Genomic DNA, 17,744 nt, shown 5'->3' with positions numbered 1-17,744 from the left:
AAGAAGGAACTAGCTACAAGATTAAAAAAAAAAAAAAAAAAAAAAAGACACCCATGTTCGTTGCCCGTCCCATTGAGTGATTTCTCCCCCCCTTCCCCCCAATTCAGCATTTGTATGTGTATTTTGTTTCTGAGGTTCCACTGAGGGATTAAAAAGAATCGAACGCGGTTGTAAAACCAAGGGGCGGGGCAGAGCTGAATGGCGTCGAATCTGGGATGAGGATGGATGGTGCACAAGTGATCACAGGAACGCTGTGGAGCTCGGAGGATTACTGGGGGACGGAGAGTGTGAAAATAGCTGAAGCTGGGCTGCACAGTTTGGTTGGGGTGAGAATGAACTAGTGGTGAAATCTAGTACTTAATGGAATTTAAACCGAGGCTACCGTGAATATTTAAACTTCCGGGTCTAGCCTAAAGCTCCAGGGTAGTGAGGGGGATTCAGTGACTGATTGGCTGATTGGCTCAAAGGTAGGTGTAGACCGTGCATCCTGATGTGATTGATTGGTTGGTGTTCGACAAGCCCCGCCCTCCCTCGCTCTGTTCCTTACTGATAGTGAGGTTGGTTCTACTCTAATGTCTTGCTCTTCCTCCCCGCGCTAGTCTGGCGCTGGTCTGAGTCCGAAAAAAAGCGTCCACGTGCTTGGGACTAACTTGGTAGATTTTAATTAAGCCTTTTAGGTTAGGACCGGGCGGCTTTCCTGGAGGAAGGAAAGGTCTCCTCTTCAATTCACAGGGCGACCTTATGTAGCTCGGTTTTAGGCCTCAGATTCCTTAAAAAAGGGAATCCATAAGCGAATGGATTAACGAAGGGGCTTAGGGAGCCCCGGGAGAATTAAACAGATTGGTTTAGCTCTGGAGACCCTCTCGAGCAGACCTTCCAACCCGCGTCCAAGTGTTCTTTCGGTCCCCCCATAGGGAATCCTACAGTGCAATCAGTACTTGCTAGGTTTTGGGGGATCCCCGAGGCCAGTTGCCTCTTACAGATAAAGAAACTGAAGTCCAGAGAAGGTCCAGCCTTTTGTCTTGTGTTCTTTGTTTGGGTTAGGCTGAGGTAATTAATTGCACCCAAAATATTTCCCTTAAGTGTTTGTTCATTACATCAGTAAACCTTAAGTTCCTACTTTGTGCCTGACACTGTGCTAGGGACTGGGATTTGTTCTCAAGAATTTTTGTAAACTGCAAAGTTGTGAAGAGATTATTGCAGACAAACTCACTTTTAGCTTGGGACGGGACGTTCCAGATAAAGTTGATCCCTGCTACTTGTATCTAATTTTGTGGATACATAGCTTTCCCGTGTGACTTTCCATTAGACCTCTTGGAATTTAAAAAAAGGATTAGTGAAATATGCCACTGAGACTGTCATTTCAACTCAGCAAGTCTTTATTGAACTCTTGCTGTTTGCCGACTCCTGTGTTAGCAGCAGTAGTAGATAGAGGAAAGCAAGATGCCCGTTTGAAAGAACTTTCAGCGCTGTTTAAAACCAAAAGACAGCTGGCTACTTGTTGGGGCTGCACGGACATTGTGCGCGTGGAATGAGAGTTTGGACTAGAGGACCTCTTGAGGCTTCTTGTAGCTCTAGGTGCCATGATTTAGTGAAATGTATAGAAAGAGAGAATCTTTAAAAAAAGAAAAAAGAAAAGGAAAGGAAAACTGCAAATATGCATTTGGAGAAGTAGGAAGAACCAAGGATTTGATACTTCAGATTGGAAAGGGCATAAAGAGGGACAGGTCACTAGGTGATTTGATTGGGAAATAGCACTATAGTTAGGAAGTTATTTCTTAATGGTTGTGGCTTTGATAGAATGTCAAGGGAAAGAAACCAGACTGGAAAACATCAAGAATAGAGATGAAGGAGAGGGATAGTATACAATTGATGAAAGCGATGTGCTCCAAAACTTACATGAGAGAAGGGGCATCTAAGAAGCTGTGATAACTAAAAGATAACAGTTTTATGTGATAGTATAGGTGATATTTATTTCTAGCTACTTTTTATGACTGGAACTGATCTCTAGGTGTTGATTACTTGGGTTTAAAATTTTTTTTTCCCCCTTTGTTGTTTCAGCTCTGATACTAGACACAATGGGTCCTGAAGTCTCTGAGGTCCGACACACTGTACAAGAAGCTCTCCACACTCTTTCATCTTCCAGGGATGGGATCCAAATCTCTAAGGCCCTGAGATCTGTGAAACTCTACTTGAATGGAGTGCAGAACACAGTCCTGCCCCGAGAGAGGGAAGAATTTTCCAAGATCTACTTTTCTACCTTTCTTCGATGTCTTGTCAACAAATTGAGCCCTGATTGGCTAGAACTGCTACCCACTGGCCAACTAGAAGAACTTTGGGATAGTTTTTTCCTAGAAGGTCCTGCTGACCAAGCCTTTCTAGTATTGATGGAATCCATCATTGTTATTGCTGGGTAAGTATGATTAGGTGGATTTTGTAGTTTGAAATTTTGGGGAGCATTTTGTTTAAACAGTGATATACTCATTGTAATACAAAAAGGGACACCAGTTTACTGATTTCAATTCTATGACTAATTGGCTCTCTTGACTTTCCTATTAATAAATATTTACCCAGCAATTGTAAAATTGGACTTTTTTTTTTTTTTTTAAAGCTTATCCTCTTTCAGACATTTACATGTATCATAGATATATAGAATGGGGCAGTGCAGTATTAAGTTGAATGGATAAACAGGAGAAATTAATTTTACAAACATTTTGTATTTCTTTTTTTCTCCCCTTCCTTCTACCTCTTCCACACAAAGGAATATATTTTACTGTGTGAAAGAATCCATGATTTCTTTGTAAGGGAGAGGATACTCTATTTACTACTTTATCATTGATTATGGGGAAAACTATTAATAGCAGTTTACATTTATTTATTTGTTTGAATATAGACTCCAAGCCTAGCACTTTATTTTTTTAATAGTATTTTTTTTCCCCCAAATACATGTCTGGACAATTTTTAGCATTTACAAGAATTTCAAGATTTTCAAATTTTTCTTTCTCCCTACTTCTCCCCTCCCTTCTTAAAATGACAGGCTGTTTTATATAGGAAAGACTTGTGCTATCATGTAAAACATATTTCCGTGTTCATCACAATTGTGAAAGAAGAAACAGTTCAAAGGGGAAAAAACACAAAAGAATAAAGTGAAAAAAGTATGCTTCAATCTGCATTTAGAGTCCATCCGTTCTTTATCTGGATGTGGATAGCATTTTTCTTTGTGAGTCCTTTAAACTTATCTTGGATCACTGTGTTGCTGAGAAGAGCTGAGTTGGTCATTGCACATTGTTATTGATACTATATTTGATGTTTTCCTAGTTCTACTCATTTCACTTGGCATCAGTTCATATAAGTCTTTGCAGTTTTTTTCTGAAATCTATTCACCATTTCTTATTGCACAATAATACTCCATTACATTCATATACCAGCTTGTTCAGCCATTCTCCAATTGATAAGCATCCCTGAATTTCCAATATTTCCCGCCACTAAAAAGGCTACTATAAATATTTATACATGTGTGGCCCTTTTCCTGTTACTGTGATCTCTTTGGGATACAATTTAGTAGTGGCATTGCTAAATATTCATAGTTTGATTGCCCTTTGGGCATAGTTCCAAATTGCCTTCCAGAATGGTTCAATCATTTCACAATTTAATCAATAATGCATTAGTGTCTCAATTTTCCCATATTCTCTCCACATTTATCTTTTCCTTTTTTTTTTTTTAAATAATCTTAGCTTATATGATAAGTTTCAGGTGGTGCTTAAGAGTTGTCTTAATTTTCATTTCTCATATCAAGAGGGATTTAGAACACTTTTAAATATGCCTGTAGATGGCTTTGATTTCTTCTGCTGAAAACTGCTTATTCATATTCATTGCCCATTTATCAATTGAGAAATGGCTCGTTTTCTTAAAAATTTGACTTAGTCTTCTATATATTTGGGAAATTAAGCCTTCCCTCATTTCTAAAATTATATATAGAGAGAATTTAATTAAAACCATTTCTAATCATGTGAGAAGATGCTCTAAATCACTATTGATCAGAGAATGCAAATTAAGACAGCTCTTAGATACCACCACACATCTCTCAGATTGGCTAAAATAACAAGAAAAGATTACATTGTTGGTGGAGTTGTGAACTGATCCAACTATTCTGAAGAGCAATTTAGAACTATGCTCAAAAAGTTATCAATCTGTGTATAACCTTTGATCCAGCAGTGTTACCACTGGGCTTATATCCCAGAGAGATATTAAAGAAGGGAAAGGGACCCACATGTGTAAAAATGTTTGTAGCAGCCCTTTCTGTAGTGGCAAAAAACTGGAAACTGAGTGGAAGCCCATCAACTGGAGAATGGTTGAGTAAGTTTATGGTATATGAATGTTATGGAATATTCTATAAAAAAATGATCAGATGATTTCAGAAAAGTGTGAAGAGACATGAACTGATGCTGAGTGAAGTAGTAGAAACAGGAGATCATTGTACACAGCAACAAGAAGATTATGTGATGATCAACTCTGGTGGATGTGGGTCTTCTCAACAGTGAGGTGATTCAGGACAATACCAATAAAATTGTGATGGAGAGAGCCATCTGCATCTAGAGAAAGGGCTGGATGGAATGTGGATCACAACATAGGTTTTTCACTTTTTTTGTTCTTCTTGCTTGAATTTTGTTTTCTTTTTCCCTTTTTGATCTGATTTTCCTTGTAACATGATATTTGCTGAAATATGTTATGGAAGAATTACACATGTTTAACATAATTGATTATTTGCTATCTGGGGGAGGGGATGGGGGGAAAGGAGGAAGAAAAAAATTTTGAACCTAAATTTTGCAAGGTTGAATGGTGAAAACTATCTATGTACTGGCTAAGAAATAAGAGTAGTTGATCAGTGGAATAGGTTAAGCTTACAAAACAAAATAGCCAATGACTATTACAATCTAATATTTGACAAACTAAAAAGCTCCACCTTTTGGGATAAGAATTCACTTTTTGACAAAAATTGCTGGAAAAATTGAAAACTAGTGTGGCAGAAAATAGGCTTAGACACACACCTAATACCAAGATAAGGTCGAAATGGGTTCATGATCTAAATATAAAGAATGATACTATAGGGGGCAGCTAGGTGGCGCAGTGGATAGAGCACCAGCCTTGAATTCAGAAGGACCTGATTTCAAATTTGGTCTCAGACACTTGACACTTCCTGGCTGTGTGACCCTGGGCAAGTCACCTAACCCCAGCCTCAGGGGGGGGGGGGAATGATACTATAAATCTGATCTGATTTTTCTTGTGCAACCAGACGGCTTTGTGAATATGTATACACATATTGAATCTGGCATATATTTCGGCATATTTGGCATGTATTGGACTGCCTGTCCGGTGGGGGAGGGTATGGGGGAAAGAAGGGGGAAATTTGCAGCAGGGGGTTATGCAGGAGTCAATGTTGGAAAAATTACCCATGCATGTGCTTATGAATAAAAAGCTTTAATTAAAAAAAAAAAACTATGCATGTATTTTGAAAATAAAAAGTTATATACATATATATAATTTAAAGAGAGAAATGAAGCCTTTATCAGAGAAACTTACTATAAAACATGTTTCCCAGCTTTCTGCTTTCCTTCTAGGTTGTATTGGTTTTATTTGTGTGAAAATTTCTACTTAATATAATCAAAATAATCTATTTTACATTTTATAATGATCTCCATTTCATATTTGGTCATGAATTCTTCCTTTCCCCATAGATCTGACAGGTAGTCTATTCTTTGCTTTTTGAATTTGCTTATGGTATCATTCCTTTATGTCTCCATCATATGTCCATTTTGACTGTCTTGTTATACAGTGTGAAATGGGGTCTTTGGGTTTATCAAACCCTTAGCTAATCATGGCTATTTAATACTGTTTCTAATGTACCTAATCTATTCCCCTGATCTACCACTCTTATTTCTAAGCCAGTACTAGATAGTTTTGATTATTGCAACTTTATAATGTAGTTTGAGCTCTGGTATTATTAGACTACTTTTGTTTGTGTTTTTTTTCTCCCATTAATTCCATTGATATTCTTGATCTTTTGTCCTTTTAGATGTTTTTTTCTATCTCTGTAAAATAATTTTTTGGTAGTTTGATTGGTTTGGCACTGAATATATTAGGTAGAATTATCATTTTCATTATATTGGTTCAGCCTACCCATGAACAATTGATATTTTTCCAGGTTAGATTTAACTTTATTTGTGTGAAAAGTGTTTTGTAATTGTGTTAATATAGTTCCTGGGTTTGTCTTGGCAGCTAATATCACAAGTATTTTATATTGTTTATAGCTATTTTAAATGGAATTTCTCTTTCTATCTCGCTGCTGGGCTTTGTTGATCATAAAATGAAATGCTGATGATTTATGTGGATTTATCTTATATTCTCTGTTTATAAAAATAGGCAAAGAAGTCCTACCAAATTCCTTTTATGACACAAATATGGTGCTGTTTCCTAAATCAGAAAGAGTTAAAACAGAGGAAGAAAATTACAGACCAATTCCCCTCTGATATCCTGGCTCTGTGTACCTGGGCAAGTCATTTAGCATGTCCATATAGCAGACACATCTTAAGACTACATGTTCAAAACAGTTGAAGATCCACACTGGGAATTTCCCCATCTGGGAGCTCTCCATCCCTCACCAATGAAATCATAGATCAAAGAGCACTCACAAAAAGATTCTTTTTTTCCCATAAAAGCTCTAGATTCTCAGGATCATGTGGTGATTTCTAGCTTACGCTTCTTGGTTTCAGAGGTGCTGTAGCCAGTAGTCATCATATGTCTCCTTACTGTGGCCTTCACCTCCTTTTTTGATTATAGTCCAAGCTATCGCCTGATGAAAATGGCCCAAGTGCTCACCAGGTTCCTGAAGATGGGCAGATTGGCAGAATTGATGTGGGAGATGTGTCAGCAGCAGGTGCCCCGGGGCTCATCTCTTCTCCAGGAGACTCTCCTCAACAAAGTTGTGTGTCTGCCGGACCACCTGAACAACCAAATGAAGGAGCAAAGCCCATCCCTGTTCTTGCCTCAGAACTACTTCCCTTTGCTTGGGGAAGAGATGATCCAAGTTCTCCAGAGGATCTCTGACTCCCTCAGAGGTGAGCATGGTCATTGGCTCTCCCTCCTCCCAAATCATTCAGGGACTCTGTATAAGGCAATTGGGATTTGTTTAGCCATGTGTCCAGATTTATTTTTGTTGCCAAATCATTTTAATCATGTCCAGTTCATCATGACCCCATTTAAGATTTTCTTGGTAAGGATGTTGGAGTGGTTTGCTATTTCCTTCTCCAGATCATTTTACAGAGGAGAAAACTGAGACAAAGAGTAAGGTCATACAGCCAACAAGTGTCTGAGACCTAATTTGAATTCAAGCAAATGAGTTTTCCTGACTTCAGGCCTTGTACTCTTATGCTACCTAGCTGCCTTATAATTGCTAAAAGAGATTCCCAGATTTACTAGAAAACCTTATCTTTCCCAGCCTCCATTGCTCAGGACAGATATAGTGAACACCACAAGTGTGGTTTGCTTAGATTTTGACTTCTGGCTATCATAACTTCCACCATTACCAGTGGGTACTTGATGAATTCATCAGGTCAAGAGAGAGTCAGCTCAGTTTTTTCTTGTTTGGTCAAAGGGGAAGTCACTGTCTATTTTAACAGTGAAAATTGTTTCAGCTGTTCATAGCAGAGATTCTTTTTTCTGTGGCCATACTTCATGAGTCTTCATTTGCTGTTCCAGTTTGATTCTTAAAGATAATTAACATTATTGAGGAATATTTATTGAGTGAACCATGCAGAAGAACTAGAGTCACAGATCTAGAGCTGAAAAGAGCCCTAACAGCTGTCTAGTTCAACTTCATCCTTTTATAATTGAAGAAACTAAGGTAATGAGAGGCTGAGTGATTTGCCTCACATTACACAAGTGGTACTCTCTCTATAGTATTATGCAGCTTAATCACAGTGTAATAGGAAAGCAAATTGTGCAAAATATGAGGCCTTCTGAATTCTTAGATTTAAGCATAGGAGAATTCATCTTCCTGGTTATGTATTCAAAGGAGAATCAAGATCAGTTCCAGAGAAATTTTCATTTGTTGTAGGAATAGGTGCTTGAATCACACTTTGCCCAGTTGTGACTAGTAGTTTAACATGGACCCTTCCTTGTGAATGCCTAGTTGTGTAGGAGCAGTTCCAAAGGGAAATGATCAGCCTCGGTTTAGCTTCTAGTTCTGTATCAGAAAGATGCTGAGTTGTCCTTGGAGTTGATGGTTTTCATCTCTTATCCAGTCAAGTGTCAGTGCTATGTGGGGTGCTTTTTTGTGAACCTTTGGTGTCTGCTTTATCAGTATTTATACTGGGTATACATATTGTCTCCACCCACAAGAGTATAAGCTTCTGCAGGGTAGGGAGTATTTCATTTTGATCATTGTACCCCCAACACACTTCATTATTTACACAACACAATACTTAGTGTATAAGAGGCAGTTAGTTGATTCAGTGGAGAGAGCACTGGACCTTGAGTCAAGAAGATCTGAGTACAGATGTGACCTCAGATATTTATTAGAAGTATGATTCTGTCAAGTCACTTAACCCTATTATCTGTAAAGTGGGAATGATAATAATAGCACCTATCTCCCAGGTTGTTGTGAGGATAAATCCAGATGCTTTGTAAATTTTAAAGCAAATAACAATGCTGTACCAGTAGCAGCAGCATGGACCTGTGGCATCCCTTTGACTTGCCATAAAATGTTGGCACTGGAAAAAAAACAAAAAAACAACTTGCGAATTTGAAAGTGTATTGCTGTATGTGTAAATGAAAATTTAAGACGTGGAAAAGGAAAATCCTATTAGCCTGGCAGTGTTGTTCCTTAAAGGCCATTGTTCAGTCCCTGATTAGTAGGAGACCAGAGAGATTTGTCCTTCTTTGATCTCATACTCCCAGACTCTTCTTGACACCTCCATATAGGTTCAGGGACCCTTCTTCCTTGAGAACATGAATACTCTGAGGACAGAGAAATAGCCAAATGTGTAAACTCTACAATGCAGATCTGCACTTCCTACTTGGTAATTTATTCAGAGCTGTTTGTTAAATCCCTCAGGTGGCTGCCACTGTTGGTTAGTGACTGGTACAAGGCCTTGCACATAGTAGGCACTGAGTAAATTTTTGTTGAATAAATAAATGAGTGAACAGCTGGGTCAGCAGCAGAGTTCATTAGGGACAGGATGTCTATTAAGTGTTTTGATTTCCTTCAATCATGAATTTTTTTCCCCTGTTCTAGGAGGCTTGGATTGTTCCATCTCCTTTTTATCTCAAATAGTGGCAAAAGTCTGCATCCATGGGAGACAAAGTGAGTACCTTATAATCTTGTTCTTGATTACTTATAAAAGTAATTTATACTTATTGAAGCACTTGTGCTCCCATTATGCTAGTCCATCCTTTATGCAAGGAGGAATTACAGGATTTCAGAACTTGAAAGTCAGAAGGGAGCTGAGCATCCATTTAGTCCAAATCATACATGAAAGCAGTCTCTGCAGTAATATGTCCAACAGCTGGTTATTGATCAGCCTTTGCAGCTCATAAATGTCTTTGTTAAGCTGTGATGGCCAGAACTGAGCATCCGGATTGAGGATAAGTTCAGAGTCCTATGGGACCATCACTTCTCTGTTCCTTTACAATGATGCCTTACAAGAGAATTTGAGTTGCCATGTCACACTGCTGACTCACTTGTGTTCACAGCTCCCTAAATTCTAGATCTTTTTCAGAGCAACTGCCTTCTAACCAAAGCTCTTCCTCCATTTTGTGATTCTGGTATTGATTTTTTAAATACATAAATGTTAGATGGTGCATTTATCTCTATTGAATCAATAACATGAGAGTGAGTACAGATCCCTGGGGCACTCTACTAGAGATCTTCTTCCATGCTGATATTGAGTCATTAACAATTATTCTTTTAATCACTTAATTGTATTTTTATCTAGTTCATATCTCTCATCTGCTCCATAAAAGTTATATGAAATATTTTATCAAAAGTTTTGCTAAAATCTAAGTAAACTGTCCACTACATTTCTCTCATCTCATATACAGAACTGAGCAGTTCTGTCTTCTCTCTATTGTTAGTTTTCACTGTACCATCCAAACAAAAGGCCTATCCCTTATTTTACACTGTTCTTTTTGTAAGTATAGCTTAAACTATTCCCCTTTACCCCATCTTGTTGTCCTTAGCTTCTCTCCCCAGGCACAGTTCAAACTGAGCAATGGCTCTCCTGACATTTTGTATAGAACTTCCTTGTTTTTCTAGTCATTTCTGAAGCCTGTCTTCCTTCTGCTGTACAATTTCTAGTGGTTCTGCACTGTTTTCTCAGACAAATCTCATTTTTCCTTTTCATTGGAATTATTGCCCTTTGTTTCTTCAGAATTTCATTCTTACGCATTTCCCATCCCTCCTGCTAACTTTGTAGAATTTTAGTCCATGGGATGTCACCTATTATACTATCCCTACTTTTAGGGTGCTTGTGAGACTATGCCTCTTTTTCACTATCACAAATAAGATAGTGCTATACCAATCAGACTCCCAAGAAACTATTTTAATGACCTAGAAAAAATAACAACAAAATTCATATGGAAGAATAAAAGGTCGAGAATTGCAAGGGAACTAATGAAAAAAAAGTCAGAGGAAGGTGGTCTAAGTGTACCTGATTTAAAGCTATATTATAAAGCAACAGTCACCAAAACCATTTGGTATTGGCTAAGAAATAGACTAGTTGATCAGTGGCATAGGTTAGGTTCACAGGACAAGATAGTGAATAAAAATAGCAATCTAATCTTTGACAAACCCAAAGATCCAAATTTTGGGATAAAAATTCATTATTTGACAAAAACTGCTGGGAAAACTGGAAATTAGTATGGCAGAAACTAGGCATGGACCCACATTTAACACCACATACTAAGATTAGATCAAAATGGGTCCAAGATTTAGGCATAAAGAACGAAATCATAAATAAATTGGAGGAACATGGGATGGTTTACCTCTCAGACTTGTGGAGGAGGAAGGAGTTTGTGTCCAAGGGAGAACTAGAGACCATTATTGATCACAAAATAGAACATTTTGATTACACCAAATTAAAAAGTTTCTGCACAAACAAAACTAATGCAAACTATCACAAATAAGAGGAGGGAATAGCTACTTCTCCCTAAGCTTCTAATAATTTGCACACCAAAAAGCAAGTCCTTCCTCTTAGTGAGAATCACATCCAGATTAAAATTTCTCCTAGTTGGTTCCTCTACTTTTTGAAGGATGAAATTATCACCAAGACAAGTCAGTAAGTTATTAGCTACTCTGCTTTTGAGAGAGAGAGAGCTTGGTCTATCCATATGCTTGAGTTTCTCCAAGAATGCTGTATCTATCATGTCTTATGTTCCCCACCTTTGATTTGTTTTCTGAATTCCTCATCTGTTTTCTCTTTCTGTCCTGGTAGTCTGTAGTATACTCCAATGGCCAAATCACTTTTGTTTTACTCTTTTTGACCTTTTCCCAGTTACTCTTCATTGTATTTCCCCTACTCTGGCTCTTGGATGTCATCACATGCGTATAGTATATCATCATCATCATCATCATCTTGTTCTTCTTCTTCTTGTTCTTCTTGTTCTTGTTCTTGTTCTTCTTGTTCTTCTTCTTCTTCTTCTTCTTCTTCTTCTTCTTCTTCTTCTTCTTCTTCTTCTTCTTCTTCTTCTTCTTCTTCTTTTTCTTCTTCTTTTTTAAATTAAAGCTTTTTATTTACAAAGCATATGCATGGGTAATTTTTCCAGCATTGACTCTTGCAAAAACTTTTGTACCAAATTTTCCCCCCTTCCCCCACCTCCTCGCCTAGCTGGCAGGTAGTCCAATATACTATACGTTCTTAAATTATAGTGAAGCTGCTTCTCACTTTTACCTATCATGCTTCTTTTGAATAAGATATGCCCACCTAAAATCATAGGTATGGGCTTCGTCCTGTTAAGTCTCACTGATATCTATAAAGTCAAAGTTGCTTCTTTTCAACTAGGATTTTTAGTTCATTTGCTTGTTTTCTATGTGTTGGGCATTTGTATATCAATATTTGAGACTATAGGTTTTACTCTTAGCTCCTTTCTTGCTCTTTGTCTCCCATAAACTTTTGATTGTCTCAACTGCTATTTTTTACTCTTTATGTTTTTTAATGTGGGAAATATATAGAAACAGCCTGATCCCTCTACCCACCAATTTTAGTTTAAAGCTTTTTTGAATAGCTTTGTAAGATACCTGTTAAATATATTTTTTTCTAGCCTTTGTTAGGTATGCTCCATTTCTCTCCAGGAACCAGATAGTTACAGTTTTACTTGGGTCCAAATCCCAGTCTCAGATAATATCTTTGTATCCAGCTGTGCACTTTCTTAATTAATTTTTCTTTTTTACATCTGTTGCATTCAGTGGGCAACTGAAGAAAACATAAACTTGCCCCTTCTGGTCTTCAATTTCCTGCCCAAGACTTCATATAATTATAGATGATCCTTTTTAGATTCCTTTTGGAATTGGAGGTCTGAGAGACCTAGGGAGTGCAGTGGTTAAGGACTAGAGAATCAGGAAGATCTAAGTTCAAATCCAACCTTAGTCACTTAGTAACTGTGTGACTTGTGAGCAAAGTTATTTGCCTTCTGTAAAATGGGAATAGTAACAATAGCAATTTTTTTTATTTTTTTAAATTCAATTTTATTTTTTGTTTATGAATTATGTCTATCCCCCTTTCCCATCTATTGAGTAGGCAAGAAAAACAAAACCCATTACTGATATGTGTAATCATACAAAATAAATTCCCTTATTGGCTATATCCAAAAAACTAAAAGGAAAAAAAATAAAGAAGAAAATATGCTTCAATTTGCAATCTGAATTTATTAGCTCTTTATCTGGATTTGGATTACATATTTTGTCATGAGTTCTTTGTAACTTTGGTTAATCCTTGTGTTGATCAACATTACTTAAGTCTTTCAAAATCAATTATCTTTACAATATTGTTATTATTGTTCAAGTTGTTTTCCTGACTCTTCTTATTTTATTTTGCATCATTCATATAGGCCTTCCCAGGTTTTTCTGAAACTTCCTCATTTCTTACAAGGCAGTAGTATTCCATCACATTCATATATCATATTCATATGCCATTATTGAGCCATTTCTCAAGTGATGACCCTGCCCTCAGAATAGTATTTCATTTCTAAGACTGTTATGAGGACAAAAGGTGTCTTACAAACCTTAAAGTGCTATATAAAGCTAGTTGTTATCCATGACTCACTAGAAAAGAGTCATTTTCATTCATTTTGATAAACCCTGGGAAGAATATGTATCCTGCTATATCCTGGATGCCCTCCTTATTGTTCTTTGCAAAGTCCTGAGCACGTACTACCAACTACTACTAATTTACTCTTCTCAGCTCACCCTTCCTGGCCAAGCCCTCACAACTTCTGTCTCAATCTTTGGAAGATTCACAGCTTCTTCCTCCTCAGAACACCTAGCTCCCCCTTCTTCAGGAAGCCAGAAATCTGATTTAAAACTGTAGTTATCTACTTGAACTTTTCCTGTTCTTACGTCTCTTCATGATGCTTTTTTTCTACTTCTCAGAATCCTGATGAAGGTTAGGTCTCTCCTTCTGAGATCTTTAAAAATTTTTTTTTAAAATTTAAGTCTTGGCCTTTTAGGAACTACATTGTTCTGAACTTCTGGGAGTGATGGTTAAAGATGCATTCTTTAATTTCCTTCATCTTCTCTTGGGATGGAAATCAGCTTATCCTTGAAACATAGCTAAAAGTCACAGCACTGACAAAAATACAAACATATCCTTAATATAGATCACTGCATAGTTTTCCTTCTCTATATTACTTGTTTCTTTGAACTGGGTGTTACACCTCAGTCCTAAGCACTTGTTTTAAAAACCTGATAAACCCTACTCAATTTATTTTCTTTAGTCTCCAGGTATGCCCCATCTGCCTTCTTACCTTGTACCAATTTATCTATTTTGTCATTTTGCCTCCCTCTCCTTTGTATGCTCTCATTTCTTCCTGCCTTTCTTTTTGTTGCCCACCACCTTGTCTTTTTACTTACTGTGTCCTGAAGGATGTGGTCCTCCTTGATTTCCTTTAATTTTCCTTAATCTTTTGAGAGCTTCCTTGATTGTCCTTGATCCTGCTTCTCTTTCCACCAGAGATTTGAGAGTCATTTGCCAGAAGCCATATAGCAAATTAGTGGTAGGGCTCAGATAAGAACCCACAAATAGTTCATGTGAAAAAGTTTTAGAAGGGACCTTCTCTCCCCTGCCCCTCCAGCCATGCTTCACCTTATTAAGAACTAACTAGATTCTTTCCATGGGGTACTTACCCACATTGCCACTCTGAGGAGGCTCTATCTGGGGCTTTCTTTTCCTTACTGGTGATTCTCTCCCTTGGATCACCATTTTAGGGAGGATCCCATCTGTACTCACCTCACTCATAATTAAACTGTCTCCATGGAAACCTCCTTTTTCTCATCTGCTGCATTCTCATCAGTTCCATTTCCCTCTTTATCTCAGTAGAAAGCAAGTTTCTTAAGGGTAGGGACTGTTGGGTTTGCTTATATTTATATCCCCAATATTCAGCACAGTGCTTGACACCTAATGAGGACTTACTAAATGCTTTATCTTTCTGTCTGTATATCTCTTTATCTACTCATCTATCCATTCTTTCATTAAGGGGTTTTCTTGAATTGTAAATTCAACATGAATCAGCAGTATGATATGGCACTTAAAAAGGCCTGTTGAATTAAGAGGCATAGCATCTAGAGCCCTGCTGTCTTCTATGTTGCCTGAACAGGACTCTGTAGCCCTGGTCAGACTATGTTTGGAAGCATGTATTCAAACTCTGGGCATGTGCTGGAAGTTACAGAGAAGCAGGCTTCAGCTTTTGTTATAAGGAAAAACTTCCTTAAAATTAAAGCTATCCAGATGTGGATTGGACTGATCCTGGAGGAAGGGATCCTTGGTCATAGTCAGAGGACCATAGACTTAGAACTTAAAGAGACCTTCAAGGTCATTTTGTCCAGTTCCTTCAATTTATAAATGAACAAACTGAGGCACTGTGAAGTTCAGTGACTGGCACAAGATTACACAGCTAGTTAGTTATGGGTCAGACTCAAGTGACCTGTTCATTAGACCTCAATGTCTCTTTCAGGTAGCTGTTAGATGAAATGGCTTCCAAGGTCCCTTTGAATCGTGTATTTTTGTGATTCAGATCATCTCTTCTGTGATCAATATGTGGACCAAGTTAGGCAAGGATTGAAGAGGACGAATCTCTAGAAATTTTCTGGCCTGATTCAATTATGTACACATCAAATGACCCTTTCTTGGGAGGGTGGCTGAAGAGGACATTGGGTTATTCACAGGCCAGTCACTTGTCTGTTTTCTTTTCAGAGGAGATTTTGGGAGTGTTGGTGCCCCGATTGACAGAGCTCACCCAGGCTGACTGCATCTGGCAGAGGCTTAGTTGGCGGCTTGTGGAAAGTGTGCCAGACCGGGGCATGGAGGCTGTAGTATCTGGACTTATCCAAGAAGCTTCAGGGTAAGAGACTGAGAAAACACCATCCCATCTCTCCAGAAATCATGTTTGTTAAAGAGTGTTGGCCCAAAGCCTTCACATCATGGGGAGGTGCTATTGAAGACTTTGTTGATATTGAGAGCTGCTTTGGCCAGTCTCCTTGTATTCCTGTTACTGCTTTAAAAATTAGAGAGTGGTGGGAAATTGTTTGGACTTACTTGGCTAATGGATTTAGCTAATATTTCCTTTTGCTTCCTTAGGTGCTACCTCATAGGATTATAAAAGGAACCACTAGAATGGCCATCTTTTTGTTGTTGTTTACTTTTTGTAAATATTTGGTTTTAAATGGGCTCTTTGCTTGCTTTAACAAAGATGCTGCCTTTGACATTATCTGTATGACTTTGGGCAAGTCATTAATCTCTCTGTACCCTCATTTTCTCATTTGTAAAATGAAGGAATTGGTCTGGATCAGAGCTATGGTAAACAGACCTGTGAATGTTGCTGCAGAACCATGTTAAAGTGTAATTGGGAAATATTTAACAACACAAATAAAAATACCACAAAACATTGATAATGTTCATAAGTGGTTTTCTAAGTCTTTGTGGACTTCAGGGATCCTTAAGGTTATTTTCATTTGAATTGTACATGCCTGGTCTGAGTGGTCTCTGAGGTTCCTCCTAACTCTTGGTTTGTGTACTTTTCTTATGGTGAAGAGGCCATTGCGCTCTAGTATAAGTCTTTGCCGACAAATACAGTGCTGTTGACATGGAGCTTTGTTTCTGAGTTCTCTCTAACATCTGGGCCAGAATGTAGTGGGTGGGAAGGCTGGGAGTTCCATGGTGGATATGAGGGGGCTCCTTTTGGATAGAAGGATTTCTTGGGTTTTGCCAGAGCTTCCAGGTGAATTTGGTAAGTCCATCATGTACTTTCTTTGGTCCAAATTATTTCTTCTTAACTAAAGGAACTGATAATTCTGAGTTTGTATGAAGCAGTTTCCCTTTGGACATTTTCAAAAGTGCTTGCTGATTAACTCAGATAGCTACTGTACTGTTAGCCTGTTCTTCTGTCTTTCAGGGCCAAAGTTCTTTCTCAATTACTGGGGAACCTGGTGATGAAGAACAAGAAAGCCCAGTTTGTGGTGACCCGGAAATGCCTGTTGTTGCAGTACAGATATCCAGTGAGATTGTGCATTGGACATTGGGCCAGTGGGAGTGGGATCTGGGACCCTTGAATGTAGTGTTCTGGTTGGTTTTCTGGAGGTCTTGGACCAGCCTTCCTTTCAGTAGAGTAATCAATCATTACGAGAATAGCCAGGTGTTAAAGTCCATATTCTTTATTATCTCCTTCAAGGTCTTGTCTCCTTGCCTGGGGCCGGGGCTGGCTTTCTGGAGGTCCTCCGAAATGTGCCTTGGTTTCTGTGGGGGAGGCAGGAGGACCCCCCACGACCGTCTCTGTCTTGAAGTCTGTCTCAGTCCGAAAGCTTGTGCTCCAGCCTCCAGTCCTCTGTCATCTCCCAGTCTGTTCCAGTCCCCTTCCCAGTCTGTCTTTGACCTCTTAAATACTCTATTACAATTAAATCCATTCATTATACTGAGTATAAGCCAATCATTATATCACTATATCATTATATCACTAGGGAACTCTTGGATTTGTTCACTCATACTGAACTTAAAGAACTATTAATTACCATGCTAAACCAGCTAACCATTGTCTTATCAATTCCACTGAGTTAGCCCTTTGTAAAATTTCTCCAGAATTCTGGTCTGCATTACACTGCAGGGTGGCCTGCAGGTTCATCTGAGTGGTCTGTGGCTTGCTTGTCCAAAAACACAGAACTTTGTGCCATTTAAATGAGTATAACCTAGTTAAAAAGGCATGTATTTTGTGTGACTTATACATTCCTACTACAAGAGATAGCCCAGCATAGTAAATAGAAGATAGGCCTTGGAGTCAGAAGGACCTGAGTCAAGCGCTGTTTCTGACTCATACCAGCACACAGGACACAGACAGATTGCTTGTTTCCATGGGCCTGCAGATGGCTCCCTAACATTTCAATTTATATAGACAAGTGGCTAATCAGGCAGGGGCTGGGGGTGGGATTAGGTTTCACACTGGGATCCTTACAGACCTAGATTTTATTTCAAAATTAATAAGCTTTA

At 38.3% G+C, this 17,744-nt stretch overlaps 2 protein-coding genes across 6 annotated transcripts in view; one reads left to right on the top strand and one right to left on the bottom strand.

The window, feature by feature from the left end:
- The window catches only part of PTX4 (pentraxin 4), a 32,959-nt gene extending 18,511 nt beyond the window's left edge, over positions 1 to 14,448 (bottom strand). The window contains exon 1 of the mRNA XM_074279628.1: positions 14,123 to 14,448. The gene's annotated coding sequence lies outside the window, so the exon portion shown is untranslated. The remainder of the gene's footprint in view (positions 1 to 14,122) is intronic.
- Positions 168 to 17,744, top strand: part of TELO2 (telomere maintenance 2) — a 34,877-nt gene continuing 17,300 nt past the window's right edge. Inside the window, exons 1-6 of one of the 5 annotated variants that reach the window (XM_074279622.1) lie at positions 168 to 326; positions 2,062 to 2,413; positions 6,838 to 7,115; positions 9,293 to 9,361; positions 15,462 to 15,609; positions 16,660 to 16,762. In XM_074279622.1, coding sequence (XP_074135723.1) covers positions 2,079 to 2,413; positions 6,838 to 7,115; positions 9,293 to 9,361; positions 15,462 to 15,609; positions 16,660 to 16,762 — 933 coding nt within the window. In that variant the 5' untranslated portion in view covers positions 168 to 326; positions 2,062 to 2,078. Of the gene's footprint in view, positions 558 to 597; positions 654 to 701; positions 1,051 to 2,061; positions 2,414 to 6,837; positions 7,116 to 9,292; positions 9,362 to 15,461; positions 15,610 to 16,659; positions 16,763 to 17,744 lie in introns of those variants that run through there. The other 4 variants (XM_074279623.1, XM_074279624.1, XM_074279626.1 and 1 more) reach the window with 4 other exon arrangements.

The sequence above is a fragment of the Sminthopsis crassicaudata genome, chromosome 1 (assembly GCF_048593235.1).
Source record: "Sminthopsis crassicaudata isolate SCR6 chromosome 1, ASM4859323v1, whole genome shotgun sequence".
NCBI classification, from domain to species: Eukaryota; Metazoa; Chordata; class Mammalia; order Dasyuromorphia; family Dasyuridae; genus Sminthopsis; species Sminthopsis crassicaudata.
Note: the sequence above shows the minus strand (reverse complement) of the source record. Positions and strands in the feature narration are given on the sequence as shown.